Below are 16363 nucleotides of genomic sequence, written 5' to 3' on the forward strand. Positions count from 1 at the left end.
AGCGGGGGTTGAGGTTAGGTTGTCGCGGGGCCAGCTCTCTCCAAGTTGAGCCTGGCGCACCTGCCCGGCACACAGCCGGCACGGCCCCCACCTTCCCATCTCTGCTTCAGGCATAAGGAAAGTTTGAAGAGCCGGACATCAGGCGCTAGCCACCTCCCCTGGGCTGCTGCGTGCCCAGAGCCCGTCCCTGAGGACCAAGGCAGGACTGCAGGGAAGGTGCCCGCGTCCTGGCCCCGCCTGAGAAGCGAGGGCGCGCAGAGAGCGCCCCGGCCGCGCGGCGACTGACCGCTGGCCGCCCTGGAGCGCGGGCTGCACCCGGCCCCGCCAAAGCGGCAGAACTGGCAGCATGTGCCCGCGCAGGAGATGGAGCCGGCAATTGCAAAACTTTGTAATGGCAAAGCAAAGGTCCCAAAAGGCCGGCTCCCCTGCCATCATGGGTAGCTCACAGTGGTCTCGAAATGACCTCGCCGAGCCAGATCCCTAGGCCTGGCCGTTCGATCCATGGTGCAAATCCCGTGTCTCGCAACCGGCCACCGACAGGGGCCGAGCTCCAGCAGCAAACCCTCCGCAGGTGTGTCCCCGCAAAGCCCGCCAGCCCGCCCGCCCGCGGCTGCTTCCCCGGCCAGGAGCTCCGGCGCCAGGATCTCTCGGGTGGCTCCGAGGCTCGAGGCTCTGCCGCGTGCGCACTCAACTCCAACTTGCCCCTTCGGCTCCAACTCACCTTTGCGAAGCATGTTGGCCGCGGGGCCGCCACTCCGAGGTCGGCCTAGGCGCGCTCCCTCCCGGAGTCGGGATTCAAATCCTTGGGCGCCGGCTGCAGCTAATCCGAGCGCGTCGAGGCGGGGGCAAGCCGGGGATCCGCTTGTGCCCGGCAGCCTGGCCCCTCAGGGGCATGGTGAGCCCCAGCCCTGCGCCCAGGGCACCGGCGCCCACTAGCAACCGCGGAGCTGCCTGGCAGCCGGGCGCGCTCGCTCAGCCCCGGGACAATCCGCTTGCTCCGCGGAGCCGGCGGCCTGCTTCTGCAGCCCCGAGCTCTTTGCAGGCGGTTTTGAGGGGGGACGCCGCCCCCCGGCCACCCGGCCGCCGGGCAGCGGCCCCCTCCTCTCCGCCCCCTCGGGCCGCCGCTGCCGCGGCTGCTGCAAAAGGGCGCTCGCACGCACCGCCGAGCTCCGGGGAAAGCGCCCGGCGCGCGTTTGCAGGACCCAGCGATCCGCGGAGCGGGGCGCCTCCCTTCCTCCCCCAACCCCCCGGCTTCCCCCACCTTTCCTCCTCCCTCCCTCGCTGGCTCGCTAGCTCCCTCCCTCTCGCTCCGCTCCCCGCCCCCGCTCACGGAGCGCCTCCCATACAAAATTTATGAAAGTGCTCTCAGCTCGCGGTGTCGAGCGCCGTCCTATTCCCAGGGCAGCGGCGCTCAGCCGCGCGGCGCCGCCTCCCAAGGTGTTTTCGCTTCGTCCGCCCCCGGGGACGATCCTCGGCCCGCTTCGGTCCAAGTACCTGCCCCAACCCCGGGCGGCCGTCGGGCCACTCGAAAGCCCCTCCCGGGCCCCGCGGGCTTCCTGGAGCTCGCACCCGCAGCCCAACCCCCGCCCGCTCGCCCTTCGCGGCTGGAGGTCAGAGAGAGGCAGCTGGAAGCGTGAGCTCTGCCCAAGGGCTGGGACCAGAGGACTGCCGCCCAGAGACCCCGATCACAAGTCTGCACCCCTGCCCATATCCTCTCTAGCCGGCTCTGCTTCCTTCTCGGAGGCTCGACGGCTCCTCCCTGCCAAGGACAGCTCCGGCAAACCCAGCAGCCTCGCAGCCCGCGTCCCAGGATACTGCTCCTTTGGGGGTGGGGGGGAGGTGTGGCGCGCACCCAGGCTGGTCTAGTCCTTGCAGCAAGCATTCAGGAAGGCCCAGTTGCAAATCCTAGAGAAAGAGAAGGATCAATGTGGGGCTTAAGGTGGGCTATCCCCGCCTGGGGCGGCGGGGTCTCTGATCCCCTTCAGTCTACACAGACCCCAGCTGGGGCTTCCTGGAAAATGGAAGAGGCATCGACTGGAAAGTGGTCCCGCAGGGGGCTAGTTGGGCTGAAAATAGAAGGTTCAGGCAGGCGAGATCCTGGGTGGAGGGGGCACCCCCTACTGGCCTGGGATAAGAGGGGTCCTGGGAAAGGAAAAACAGTGGGCCAAGTCACTCGTTCAACACACATTTATTGAGGGTCAATTGTGTACAGCGTTACTATTCCTCAGGATTCAGCCTGCCATTCTGGAGTTTACAGTTAATACGGACCAAATGATAAAAGTCCAGATGAGACAGTGCATGGAAGAAAAGCAAGCAGGGTACAGTACAGAGCTGACACGAGGGGGTCAGGGAGCACTGCAGGTGACATTAAGAGAGCTAATTGGAGGGCAACAATGAGTTGCAATTCCCTGGAGAAAAACTTGGTATGATAGGAAGGTTCAGAAGAAGGCCAATCTCATTCCTTCACTCATACATGCATTCAATGACACTGATTCTCTGGGTTTCGGCTAACTACATAGGCATGTGACTACAGACACTTAGGGCATAGTTGGGGAAAAAGACCCACAAGCCATCTTAGAATGTGACAGGAGATACAAAGTGTCAAAGGGAACTTGGCCAGCTCTGTAAGGGGGTGAAGGACAATCATAGGAAGCCTTCACCAAAGAGAAGCCATTTAGGTTGGGTCTTGAGGGCCGAGTTCATCAGTCTGAGAAGGAAAAGGGGCATTCCAGGGAGGAGAGAAGGTGCAAATGCTTGAAGGAGAAAAAGTAACCTTGTTCTGAAGATCATCAAAATTGGTCCATCTCGGGATGGAACTGAAGGTGAGGCATTCTTTCTCTTAGCTGGGACCAGCTGCAGGTCTGGACTGGCCCCACACCCTGCCTGAAGGCTGCCAGGCAGACATTAAAGCTAGTCTTGATGGCACTGCAGAGGCTTTCCAAGAGTGAACTGAGGCCCAGGGAAGCTGAAAAACTTGCTCGATGTCACAAAGCAGATCAGTGCCAAACTGTAGGCCTGAATCAGGGTATGCTAATCCTACTTCCAACTCCCTGAGCTACCACCCCATGAACCCCCAGCCCCACAAACTCCAGCATCTTAAAGTTGGCCGGGGCTGAGCGTGAGTGTGAGAAGCAGAGTTATTTCAGGCTTTAGGAGGGCTGGGTGCTGCTTTGGAGTCCAGCCAGAGGGTGGGGGTGACTACAGGCGGGTGTTGTGGTATAATGTGGGGGTGCACTGTGCCCGCCTTCTTGTCAGGCAGTAATTACTCAGACTGCTGAGTAACTCAGGCAGGGAGACCCCCCACAAACAGATGGAGGTGTTCTTGGCCCAAGTTGAATGGCAGCCCCCGAAGTCCTTCACTGCATAACTTGGGGGACCTGCTCACATCTGCTCTTGATGTCTAGTTCCCCTAGACATCACCTGGTTTCCCATGGGTGCCAGGGCAGCGCATTCAGCACAAGAGGCTGCAGGGCAATGCTATAAGAGGATGAAGGCCTTCAATCATCAACAGGCCCCACCTCTGCCTAGGGAAAGGCCCTAAGGGGTTGTGCCTGCTAGGGAGAAGCCACTACTCTGCTGAAGTCAGTCTCCCTCTCCCGCAAGTCACAGCCATAGTCAGAGTTATAACTGTCCATAGGCTGGGCTTTAGTGTCCCAAAGGGGGAAGGGCTGGACTAGGGGATCCCTGGAACGGGGATCTTGCACCCCAGGGGTCCACGGAACCTGCCAGAAATGAGAAGTCCAGGCTGGGCTCTTATCAAGGTAAGAGGGGTGTTCTTGGAACCCATATTGGCCACAGTCCCATCCAAAGCCATGACTGTCCTAAGAGTATGGGTCAGTGGCCTGAGGGGCAGAGCACTGACCCCTTCTGATCCTCCCCTTGGCTGCTCACTCTCAGCCAGCCCATACATTCCTCCTCTCTGGGCAGCCTCCCAGGCAGGCCTGTCCCCAGCTGCTTGTTTTTCACTTCTCTGTGCACCTTAATTAGGAGTTTCCAAGCAAGGAGGGCCTCCAGGGGAGCCCCAGGCCACAGAGCTACCTTAAAGGGCCAGCTGTGCTCACATCACCACCACAGAGAGAGGAAGATTGTGCCAGAGGGTTAGATGGGCAAACAGCCCTGGGGGACCATTGCTGTCTGGGGCAGACCTACCTTGCTAAGGGCCAGTCCTTCAGGTATGCTGCTCTTAAAAGGTCAAGGCTGTCTCGCTGGCTGTTATGCCTTCTCTTTGGGATACCAGGAGCCAGGGCCTGATCAAGAGAAAGGCTATCTAGGCCTGAGGGGGAGCCTAGGTGATTGGGATCCTTGGACTGCCCACTCCACCCCACCCCCACCCCAGGAAAGCACCCTCAGGCTTGGGGCCTTCCCTTGGTAGCAGTTTTTCACCGGGGAACCTTTGGCATCAGCACTGTTGATTCTCAAGGTAGAGGGCTCTGGAGCTTCGAAAATCTACCCCAGGACTCAGCCTGGAGCTGGGCTGAGGGGAGCCGAGTTCTGTCTCGCTGAGGCAGCGGGGTCCTCAGAGGTATGGAATGTAGGTAGGTAGGGCCCTACCTACACGGCCTCCACTGCTTACCAGGAGGGGAGACTGGGAGAGGAGCGGAAGGGATACCTGGGGACGTCCCCATTCACAAGACTTGGCCCACAGAACTCGGGCTGGGAGCCAGAAACTAGGGGAGCATGATCTGGGCGTGACGGGGCGGGCAGACGGGGCGGAGGAGACGCCGGGAGGCCGGAGAGCGCCTCTGCCAAGGTACTGGGCTGCTAGGGGCGGGGAGAGCCCGGTCTTCCCGGCTCGGGGGGAGGAGCCGCGGTAGCCCCGCCCCACCGGCGCCTTCCTGGTCCCCGCCCAGCAAGTCCCCGCCCCTCGCTAGCGACCGGCGGTCGATCGCAATGTCTGAGCTCTCGGCGTTCCGCTAGCGCTGCCTTTTTGGTCTCCGCGTGGTCAGGCCTATGATGGCGGCGCTGGCGGCGTCGGCGGCAGCGGAGCCGGGCAGCCGGAACGGCACCAGTCGAGGTGGGTGCTACGGCGCTTCGGCCTCGGGACCTCGCACCGCGAGTTAGGGCCCCCAAGTCAGGGACAGAACCACCCCCCTCTGACGGCGGCGGCGGCCTTTCTCCGCCAGACCAGGAAGGCCCCGCGGTCACTTGCTCCCGAGGCTTTCGCTGAAGCCCAGAGTGACCAGTCTTCCTTCTGCAGCCCTAGGGCGCGGTCGGGAGCAGCCCTTCCTCGGAGCTTGTAGTCCTCAAGCCTCCGTTGGCTGGCGCAGGAGGACTCACGGATGAGGCGGACCCGATGGGGAAGGAAAGAGCCGGGCGCGTTGCAGCGGCCTGTCCACAAGTGGGCCCCCAGGGAGCGCCCTCAGGAACGAGGCAGGTGGCCTCATTCACCAGGCTCTCACCGAGCACTCCCTTAACGCCAGGTCAGGGACTGCACGACAGCCCTGCCCTCAGGGTCTCCGTCTACCGGAGAATATCGATGTAAACAGACGGTCACAGACACGTGATGAAGGAGGAGGCGCCTACTTAGTCTGGGGACAAATTGAGCTACTAAGACCAGCAGCTCCCGCACCCCAACGACCACGAGGGACTTGCCCAGTCAGAGGAACTTCTGTGAGGGACCCAGGATTCTGGGCTGGTTGTTCCAAGGCATTTGAAACAACTGAACAAGAACGATGGCAGTGGTCACATTCAAATACGGTCTCGGGATGCCAGCCTGCCATGTTAATTCTCCACTGCATCATGGTCACTACTACCATCCACCCACAGGCAGAGGGTGAAGGGTCATGTCTGGGAGGGTCCCTCCCACAGTAGTAAAGGGCCCTAGCACAAGCTCTGGCACAGAGTACAGGTTCAATAAATATTTGTTCGATAAATTAGTTTCCTTATCACATTCCCAACCTATCTGGTTCCTAAAGAGATAACAGGGGTTGAGCTAAGTTGAATTGTGGGGAATAGGATGTGAATTAAGGGCTGAGCTTGGGACGCCTGGGTGGCTCAGCTGTTAGAGTCCGCCTTTGGCACAGGATGTGATCCTGGGGCCCTGGGATCGGTCCGCACCCGGCTGCCTGTGAGGAGCCTGCTTCTCCCTCCGCCTGTCTCTGCCTCTGTGTCTTTCATGAGTAAATAAATCTTTAAAAGGAGGGGGGTGGGATCCCTGGGTGGCTCAGCGGTTTAACGCCTGCCTTTGGCCCAGGGCGCGATCCTGGAGTCCCGGGATCGAGTCCCACGTCTGGCTCCCGGCGTGGAGCCTGCTTCTCCCTCCTCCTGTGTCTCTGCCTCTCTCTCTCTCTCTCTCTCTCTATGTCTATCATAAGTAAGTAAATAAATAAATCTTGAAAAAAAAGGGGGGGCTGAATTTTGCTGATGGGCTACAGTGTTTTGTCCTTTAACCAGGGGGTTGCAGTTTGTACACCCTCATTTGCCCCCCCCACCCCCACTAGACTGCTAGGCCCTAAAGGGCAAGAGCACTTATCTGTCCTCACCAGTTTGCCCACAGTCCTAACTAGAGTGTGTTCTTTCCATCTTTTCTGGGGTGGAACAATGAGACCAAGGAACTTGTTAACTCAGTCAAATGTTTGGTGTTTATTTCCCTTTTAAATGAGAGGGAAGAGTGTAGGAATTCACCAGTGTAGACACAGTCAGTGGGACTTGAGTAAAGAGGGCAGTCTCTTAAATTCTAGTACTTAGAACAATTTGCTTATAGATCTCATATCTAGGACCTCAGAACTTCAAGGTGTTCTTAGGGCCTGGGGTGCATTTTCCCAAGCTGCCAGGCTTTTGGGTTTTCCTCGGAGTTTTTTTTTTTTAAGATTTTATTTATTTATTCATGAGAATACACAGGAGAGAGAGACAGAGAGAGGCAGAGACACAGGCAGAGGGAGAAGCAGGCTCCATGCAGGAAGCCCGACGTGGGACTCGATCCCAGGTCCCCAGGATCACGCCCTGAGCTGTAGGCGACGCTAAACCACTGAGCCACCGGGGCTGCCCCCCCACCCTTTTTTTTTTAAGACTCATTTATTTATTCATGAAAGACACACAGAGAGAGGCAGAGACATAAGCAGACGCAGGCTCCATCTCAGAACCCTGGGATCCATGACCTGAGCCAAAGGCAGACTCTCAACCACTGAGCCACCTAGGCATCCCTACTCAGAGTTCTTGATCAAGGAGCAGTTGTTTGGGTTTTTTCCCATTTGCCCCTCAGTTCAGTCTCCTGGTATCACCTCTGTTCTCCGAAGGTAAGGGGTGAACTGTACCCTACTCATGGGCTCAAGGCTTTGATGCCCAGTAATCTTGCAACAGGGAAACGAATTATGCAGATCTCCTCCTGGCTTAATGGGTTGTCTTTCCAGTTTCAGAATGAACTCAGTGGGGAAGACAGCTGGGCCAACCCCCTTGGCATCTGAGATCTGGGCCTGAAACTTGGGTGGTGTTATAGGCTTAACTGGGTCTGGTTCTGTTTTAGGCCAGGTGCTAACTCAGGCCTTGCATTGTCTTAGGTCGAACCCCTCGGGGCCGCTTAGCCAATCAGATTCCCCCCGAGATCCTGAACAACCCCCAGCTGCAGGCAGCCATTCAAGTCCTGCCTTCCAACTATAACTTTGAGATTCCCAAGACCATCTGGAGGATTCAACAGGCCCAGGCCAAGAAGGGTGAGCCCCCCCAAACTTTGAGATGGGGTAGGGTGGAAAGGTTGCCTGGCTCAGTCAGGGGCAGTATCCTCATCCCAGCATTTTCCCAGCCCTCTGCTCTCATGTCTCTACTCTCTTTCAGTGGCCTTGCAAATGCCTGAAGGCCTTCTCCTTTTTGCCTGCACCATCGTGGATATTTTGGAAAGGTGAGATTTGGGCACTGGAGAAGCAGCTAAACCAAGACCTTCCCTATGCCCCTTAGAGCTCTGCCTGTCAACATTTTTTCCTTCTGGACCTCGGCCTTACTCAGCCCCTTCCCACAACCATACACACACAAAGGGAAAAAGCCAAGACTACACTCAGCCTGCTGAGATCCCAGCCTGTCTGGCTTGGCTTATCCATATAAATCTCTCCTTCCCTAAAATATTAAGGAGGGGTGGAATGAGTCGATTCCAGTTATCTTCAAAGCTGGCCCTAGAGCAGGTAGTGGGGCCTGAGGAGGAATCCTGGGAGCTGACCTGGAGTGAGCTGAGTTGTCAGCATCAGGTCTAGCCAAGGGGAACTCTTTTCTCTGTCCTATTTGGGGGAGTATGGCAAGGAGGGGTTTGGTGGGGGAGAAGTGTCTAGGAGATAGTATTCAGTTCCCCTCCCCTCTCTGTCTAAGTTTCTTCATTACCATGAGCCATCCTTGGGAGTGGGGGGTGGGGAGTGCTCAGCCATCTGGAACCAGCATAGAAACAGGGAAGGGGGTTGGGGAAAGGGGAGGTCAGCTCGTGATGGGAACCTCCCACTTTCCTGCTGCTGCGGGGGGCCCCCCCCCCCATCCATTGCCACAGACTCCCTGCCCAGCTCCCACCCTCTTGGCCCTTGGGGATGCTCTCTGGGGCTCGGGGCAATTTGCATACATTTTAATCTATAAAAAATTAAGTGCTCTGGCTGACTCAGACGCCTGGGCTGCATTTTAAGGAGTGGAATAATCTGCTTCTGTGCACAGACTGATTTGGGGAAGGCAGGGGGTTGCTGATTGACAGCAGTTTTGCTTGTACCACCACACCACCCGCAGAGAAGTGGGGAGACCCCAGTCACTAAGCCAGGCTCCATGCTCCAGGGGTGGGTCCCTCAAGGAGGAACTGGTCCTCCAGCTCCATTCCCATGGTGAGTTTGGGGAGTGCGGGGTCTTCCCCACCCACCCCTGTCCCCCAGTGATTCAGGCCTGGCAGCAGATCCTATGGCAATGTGTTGGCCAGAGCCCACTCTTTCTGACGCATGAGGTATGTGGGTGGTGCCATGTGCTGTGGGGGAGCTGTTCATGGGTCCCCCCCATCCTGGGCACAGAGGGCCTAACTCAGGGTGGGGAGATAGCAGGGGGTCTGGTTGACAGGGAGGCTGTGTGTATCCATACATGCATACCCACACACACCATAGTGTCTGGGCATGGGAGTGGGTGCCTTCACATGTGCGTACATGCTTACTGCGCCGGGTGGGATGAGTCAGGACATCAGTATTTGACCTATGTATGCCAGGCTGAGGGGTGGGGGGTCCTTCTTGCAGTCTGAGCTTGGACAGAGCAGCGTGCTACAGAGACCATCCGCGTACAGCTACAGATCCAGGAGCTGCTGCCAGGACTGGAGGATGTGGCAGCTTGGCCCCTCCTACTCTTTTTTGGCAGAAGTGGCAGCTGCCAGCCCAAGTGATTGTAGGGGGTAGGGAGAAAGGAGTTGGGCCCTGAGATAGCCCCACAGGGGTAGGTCTCTCTCCCACCTCACCCCTGTGTCACTGTCTCATTCCCCACCCCCCTCTGCTGCTCCACCCCCCCACAGGTTCACAGAGGCTGAAGCAATGGTGATGGGTGATGTGACGTATGGGGCTTGCTGTGTGGATGACTTTACTGCAAGGGCCCTCGGAGCGGACTTCCTGGTGCACTATGGCCACAGCTGCCTGGGTATGATGGGCCAGGATTCTGGCAGGGGGGCAGAGAGGCAGGACTACACGCTAATCCCCCATCACAGTGCCTTCTTGTTCTGCTTGCAGGCAGGCGGTCCCTCCCAGTTTCTGGGATGGCCTTGGCCTTCCTGCTCTGCAGGTGGATCTTTCCTTTGGATTTGGTTGCCTTGGAAACAGTGTTGCTGTCCCAGATGTGGGTGTTTGAAAGGCTGTTGGTGGCAGAGCAGGCTGGGCCCCTGGCCGAGTGATAGAGAAGGAGCTTCTGACGGACCTGTGACTGCCCCCCGCCTCCTACCCACTCCTTCTATCCGTAGGCAGAAGCCATTGTCCTGGCTGCTCGGAGACCTTGGCCCAGGCAGGCCCCCTGCCCTTGTGGCCTTCCAAAATAGTCTCCTGAACTCTTGCCTCCTCTCAGTTCCCATGGATACCTCAGCCCAAGACTTCCGGGTGCTGTATGTCTTTGTGGACATCCGGATAGATACTGCCCACCTCCTGGACTCTCTCCGCCTCACCATTCCTCCAGCCAGCTCCCTTGCCCTGGTCAGCACCATTCAGTTTGTGTCGACCTTGCAGGTAAGTGGACAGATGGCAGCCAGCCTCCAGTCTGCTCCTGTGCCCCATGGTAGGTGCTCCAGGCTGGTCCTCTGGCCCTGGCTCTCCCTCCTCACTCACTTGCTTCCCTTCCCCTCATCATCCTTACAGGCAGCTGCCCAGGAGCTAAAAGCTGAGTACCGTGTGAGTGTCCCGCAGTGCAAGCCCTTGTCTCCTGGGGAGATTCTGGGCTGCACGGCCCCCCATCTGCCCAAAGAGGTGGAAGCTGTTGTGTAAGTGAAAAACGGAGGGCCAGTTGTAGAGACATAAGAAATGTACCCTAGAAGGGAGCCTGACAATCACTGTGTAGGAAAGGAAACTGAGTCTAAAGCTTTTCAACTGTTGGCTCAAGGTCACTCTGCAAAATGGGGACCAGATAGGGTTTCAGCTTTCCTGTCTCCCTCTCAGGTGCTCTGTCCACCATCTAGGAGGCTATGCCCAGGGTGGGGCACGAATCAGAGGGCCTCATGGGGTTGGGGTGGTGGTGTTGAGGGTGGGCTAGAAATGGTGGGAATATAATTGGAGAAGATGGATGGGCACGTTCAGGCTGCAGCTCCATTAATTTAGCATCCGGACAGCTAACAAGCAGGAGCAGCATGTCTCCTGCCGCCTAATTATTTTAGGTAATGGAAATGCTTAATGTTGTGTGAATGCAGCCAGCCTCAGAGCCGACAGCTCCTCCAGCTGGGACTAGGGAGGGGAGCCCCATTGCTAGCTAATGGCAGAAAAAGAGGGAGGGGCACTCCTCCCTGACTCATCGCCACCTTTGGGGCTGTAGATGCTGGCCCCACAGGCCTTGCTGCTCCCACAGAGGACAGCCCTGCCCTTAGACAGGCTCACATCAGGGCCTACCCCAGACCAGACTTGGAAGCCCTGCTCCCCAAGGGCAGAACTCTGTGCCTGCACCTGCATAATGCTGAACTCCTAGGTGCCTACCCTTGGGGGCTTCGAGGTATATATTGGAGGGAGAGATACCCTGAGTGTTGGCCAGTCATCACAATTCAGTGTGGTCTCCAAGAAAAAAGGAGCTGCCATGGCAGATTGACCTCTATGCTCTGTCTTCTCCATGGCCTGAGGAGCTTCTTTTAGGGATAGGCTTGAAAAAGCCTGGTGGTTAAGCCTAGAGTGGAGTCCCAGATACACTGCTTTTTTTTTTTTTTTTTTTTTTTTAATTTTTATTTATTTATGATAGTCACAGAGAGAGAAAGAGAGAGAGGCAGAGACATAGGCAGAGGGAGAAGCAGGCTCCATGCACCGGAAGCCCGATGTGGGATTCGATCCCGGGTCTCCAGGATCACGCCCTGGGCCAAAGGCAGGCGCCAAACCGCTGCGCCACCCAGGGATCCCCCAGATACACTGCTTAATAGTTCTGTGACTACGGGCAAGTTTCTTAACGTTACTGAACATCAATTGTATCTGTTGTAAAATGGGGATACTATAGGTGGCTTGGATGGTTGTTTGATAAGACTGAGAGAAGTCCTACATGGCAAGTGCTTAGCCCAGGCCTTGTGCACAGAAGGCACAAATCCAGTAAAAGTAGTTGTTACAACTCAGTAACAAGGCCTGAGAGCTAGTTCGGACAGAGGGAGCCAGTGTATAACCCAAAACCTCATTTACAGCATCGATGATACCTTGAACCCTACCTACTTGCCATGTCTGTGTTGAGCTAGGTGAGGGAGAACCTGTCCCGCCACCTCTAAGTTAGGATCTCTAGAGCCCTAAGCAGCCTTTTCATGGCCCTAGGCTGCCCTGCTACTCTTCCCTCAGAAGGTTGGGGTGAGGAGCGGTTCCTAAGTTCTGTATTACATAACTAGAAGGGCCTTATACTCATCCAGTCACACTCCTTATTTTTGCATTTGAGGAAACCAAGGCCTCAGGAGGCAAAATGATGACTTAGGCTAGTGGCTAGTGTACAGACACACACACACACACACAGAGCACATTCAGCGAAGAACTCAATCTGGACCTGCAAGCCACTGCCTGCCTTTTCTACTGCTCCACCCCATCCCATACTCACCATCCCCTTTCTCCACACTGCAGATATCTTGGAGATGGCCGCTTCCATCTGGAGTCTGTCATGATTGCCAACCCCAGTGTCCCTGCTTACCGGTATGGACTAAGGTGGGGTGGCCAGCTAGGGAGGGGGTGGGATTTCCCTGCCACTGAAGCCCTCAGTTGGCCGAAACTTCCTGAATCTGCTGGCCTGACCCAGGGCTACTGCTGCATGGGACCCACCCACCCCCTGCGATTCACACTGAGATCCTAGATCGCCATCCTACTTTTGCCTGCTCCATCTGTAGGACTGAACTTTCCCATGATAATCTCTGCTCTTGCCTCTGTTCCTAATTACCTGCATGGAACCTACAGTTTCAGGAGACCAAGGGGCTGGGTCAGGGAGCTGTGTGTACAAAAGGTACTGTGAATGGCTGTCACCGTAACCCTTATAGCTTCTTTTCCAGATATGACCCATACAGCAAAGTCCTGTCCAGAGAACACTATGACCACCAGCGCATGCAGGCCAACCGCCAAGAAGCCATAGCCACAGCCCGCTCAGCCAAATCCTGGGGCCTTATCCTGGGCACTTTGGGCCGCCAGGGCAGCCCCAAGATTCTGGAGGTCAGAGGGCTTGGGAAGGCCTCTGGAGGATGGAACTGACTAGAAATCCAGCTGGAAAAATCAGTACATTAAAGGATTTAGACTTGGCTTGATCGTGGTGTTCTGAGCTTGGCCTCCCTCTTCCAACAGCACCTGGAATCTCGTCTCCAAGCCTTGGGACTTACCTTTGTGAGGCTGCTGCTGTCTGAGATCTTCCCCAGCAAGCTTAGCCTACTTCCTCAAGTGGATGTGTAAGTTTTCTCACCTTACCTCCCTAGCCATGACTCCGGCTAAGGAAGCTTAGATCTGAGTCCTGCCCAGCACATAATGAAGGCTGGAGTTGTTAGGAATTGCGTCCATGAAATTTTAATGTATACAGAGATTTCATCCAGCAGGGGCTACCTTTGGCTGTGAGTCACACACAGTTTGGCTTGGGGGCTCACCAGTAGCTGCATCATCACAGTCACTCTGTGTGAGATGAGTTTGAGTGGTGTTTGGCACCTGCAGTGTATCAGAACTAAATTAAATTTGATTCTGGGGATATGATCACAGATGAGCTGCCCAGGCCCCGCCCTCAGAGAGCTAACAGAGAGCTCTCCTGGAGGAAACAAGAGAAAACAAACAGCACTATAGTGTTACTCTAAATAGTAGGTGATTGTGTTTACTTTGGAAGTAATAGTAAGCATTCATTGGGTGTGTTGGGGATACAGTCATGTATTTTAGCATGCTGCCCAGAAGGAGGGTACCCTCTCCCCCCCACCCTTGGGTTTGACTTGACTTCCCTTCCTAGGTGGGTGCAGATAGCATGTCCACGCCTTTCCATTGACTGGGGCACAGCCTTCCCCAAGCCGCTGCTGACACCCTATGAGGTAACCCTATGTTTTAAAAATACCCAAGAGAGAGTGGGCTTTGCACCTGGTTCTGTCAAGGGAGGGATCTGCAGTGGGGTGGGCAGCACTTCTTACAGCTGACTCATTTCCTAGCTGTGTGGCCTTGGGTGAGTACCCTAACCTCTCTGAGCCTCACATTTCTTTTCTGTGTTCTGAGGATAATAGGACCTCCACAGGCCATCGTGAAGACAGAATTCATTAATCCTGTGCAGAAAAAGTTGGCAAATGTTATTGCCCCGTTATGCTCCTCTAGGCAGTGGTGGCCCTGAGGGACATTTCCTGGCAGCAGCCCTACCCTATGGACTTCTATGCTGGCAGCTCCTTGGGGCCATGGACAGTGAACTACGGACGGAACCGGCCCCCCCAGGCCCCCAGGCGGCCCCAGCTGGAGAAGGTAGGCAGGGACTGGGAGCTGGAAGAGACCACAAAGCCCAGGCCTGGCCCTGGCCGCCTCCCTAGTGACGCCGGCCGAGGCCGCCGCGGTGCGGCCGCTACGGGAAATGCACAGGAGCGGGGTGGAGGGGAGGACGTAGCCGAATGGAGACCCTGACCAAAGTCTGCGACCTCCGATGCAGGAGGAGTCCACGTGCCACTCTCCAGTCGCGGCTTGCGACGGTTGCAACTGCGGAGACGAAAAGGGAGCGCCGCGGGCTCAGTGAGATCCTGCCTGGGCGCAGGTACCCGCCTCTGCTCCAGCTGCGCCCTACCCCCTCTCTTTTGTTATGGGAACACCTGCTCGCCCTGAGGCCCGCCTTCGGGGTGGTGCCATTTGGTCCCGCCCCCCGTACTTCCGACTTCCGCTCGGGGAACGGCTGCTTCCGGCCCGTGGCGCGTTGCCCGGCGAGATGGCGGCTCAGCAGCCCCTGCGGGTGTTGGCCCTGGCCGGCTTCCGGCAGAGCGAGCGGGGCTTCCGCGAGAAGACTGGAGCGCTGAGGAAGGCGCTGCGGGGCCGCGCCGAGCTCGTGTGCCTCAGCGGCCCGCACCTGGTCTCGGGTGCCGAGGGCTCCGAGGGCGCCGGGCCGGACTCCGGTGAGACGGAAATGCACCTGCGTCTTCTATCGGGATTCGTCTCCATAACTCCCCTCAGCATACTCCCACGCTGTTTCCTCGCCTCATTCCTTCCCCCTGCCGAACCCTTCAGTTCTTCCTTCCCAGACTTCCGCCTTGATCAGTCTTCCCTTCTCCCAGATTTTCTTCTCTCCCCTCGGCCACCTCTTTGCACACATGGTCATTCCCAAGCCTTCCGTCCGTCCGTCCGTCCCTTTTTCATTTCTCATCCCCTAGGTACCTGCTTGCCCTGACCCCATCCTTTCCTATCACTGTAGAGCCCTGCCTTCCGCCGGAGGAGCAGCCTCGAGGCTGGTGGTTTTCAGAACAGGAGGCAGACGTTTTCAACGCCCTGAGCCAGCCCACGGTATGCAGAGGTCTGGAGGAAGCCTTGGGAACCGTGGCACAGGCACTGAAGAGACTGGGGCCTTTTGACGGGCTCCTTGGTTTCAGCCAGGGAGCCGCGTTAGCAGCCCTTGTGTGTGCCCTTGGCCAGGCAGGCGATGCCCGCTTCCCCTTGCCAAAGTTTATCATCCTGGTATCTGGTTTCTGCCCCCGAGGCCTTGGACCCGAAGAATCCGTCCTGCAGGGCCCCTTGTCTCTGCCGTCACTCCATGTTTTTGGAGACACTGACTGCGTCATCCCCTCTCAGGAAAGTATGCAGCTGGCTAGCCGATTCACTGGAGCCATCACACTCACCCACCCTGGTGGTCACTTCATTCCAGTAGCTGCAGCCCAGCGCCAGGCCTATCTCAATTTCTTGGACCAGTTAACAGAGTGAGAAATCAACAAATGTCTCTGCCCCTAATCCCTCACCCCCACATGACCTTGGGGCAGCCTCTGTAATCAGTTCTCTTCCCCCCCCACCCTGCGAGCTCAACTGCTGTTAGTGTTTATCACCATCACCAATTAAGAGACAAGTATCAGTAATTAAGGCTCAAATTATAAGAAGCCCAGCTCTACACTCAAGAAAAAAAAAGGGATTAGGAGCCTTAGTGGACATTGGCATTTGATACTCAAACATGAAAAAGGCCGGTGGACCCCCGGATGAGTGGAGGGTAAAATGGGAAAAGCAGGGGCTGGCAGTGTGGCAGCCACATAATAAAGTGGTGATTGTGATTTTGAGCATCCTTTTCCTCATACAGAAAAACCCATTTTGTAACAGAAGTCTGGATTCCTGCCCATCCACACAGCCTCCAGGGCAGCACCACACAGGGAAGTGTTTCCAGTTTTAAGCCCCCAGGACAAGCTCATGTCTGCACACATTTGGTAGCAGTCTCAAGCCCCAAGCTGAAGGAAAGGAGGCCTTGGTGGCTGAGTTGGAAGAATTTACCTCTGAGCAGTTTTGGGATGAGAGCACCTGGCAAGCTTCTGTCTGGCCTCCACTGAGTTAGGCTTCCTCTGTCCTGACTGTTGAGGGCTGTATGTCAAGCTCTTGGCCTTCTGTCAAGCTCTTGGCTTCTTGAGTTCTCTGCTTTCTCCTCCAGAACTGCTTTAGCCCCTCTGAACTATAAGTTTCAAGTGTGGGGTGGTGCTAGACCTTGGGTAGAGGCCCAGGACCACACAGAAGAAACCCTTTTGCAAATTGCCCAGAAACAGAGTTTCTGGAGCTGATGCTACTCTGTAGTGATCCATCTAAAGCCTAATTGCCCCTCCAGTTTCTTTTTT

At 56.6% G+C, this 16363-nt stretch overlaps 3 protein-coding genes across 3 annotated transcripts in view; 2 read left to right on the forward strand and 1 right to left on the reverse strand.

Annotated features, from left to right (window-relative positions):
* The window catches only part of RTN4RL1 (reticulon 4 receptor like 1), a 72096-nt gene extending 70914 nt beyond the window's left edge, over positions 1-1182 (reverse strand). The window contains exon 1 of the mRNA XM_025476135.3: positions 722-1182. Coding sequence (XP_025331920.1) covers positions 722-734 — 13 coding nt within the window. The 5' untranslated portion in view covers positions 735-1182. The remainder of the gene's footprint in view (positions 1-721) is intronic.
* A 3673-nt stretch (positions 1183-4855) lies between these two features.
* On the forward strand, positions 4856-15022 carry DPH1 (diphthamide biosynthesis 1). The gene is made up of 13 exons (XM_025476136.3): positions 4856-5014; positions 7497-7649; positions 7771-7834; positions 9449-9570; positions 9988-10145; positions 10275-10396; positions 12204-12272; positions 12623-12779; positions 12909-13009; positions 13549-13627; positions 13902-14042; positions 14224-14325; positions 14974-15022. The coding sequence occupies exons 1-12, from the start codon at positions 4951-4953 to the stop codon at positions 14305-14307; spliced, it is 1314 nt and encodes a 437-aa protein (XP_025331921.3). The 5' UTR covers positions 4856-4950; the 3' UTR covers positions 14308-14325; positions 14974-15022.
* OVCA2 (OVCA2 serine hydrolase domain containing) lies at positions 14354-15814 on the forward strand. Its single transcript, XM_025476137.3, has 2 exons — positions 14354-14677; positions 14974-15814. Exons 1-2 carry the CDS (start codon positions 14371-14373, stop codon positions 15474-15476), a joined length of 810 nt encoding a protein of 269 aa, XP_025331922.1. The 5' UTR covers positions 14354-14370; the 3' UTR covers positions 15477-15814.
* The last annotated feature ends 549 nt before the right edge of the window (positions 15815-16363 follow it).

Source organism: Canis lupus, chromosome 9, assembly GCF_003254725.2.
Source record: "Canis lupus dingo isolate Sandy chromosome 9, ASM325472v2, whole genome shotgun sequence".
Lineage (NCBI taxonomy): Eukaryota > Metazoa > Chordata > Mammalia > Carnivora > Canidae > Canis > Canis lupus.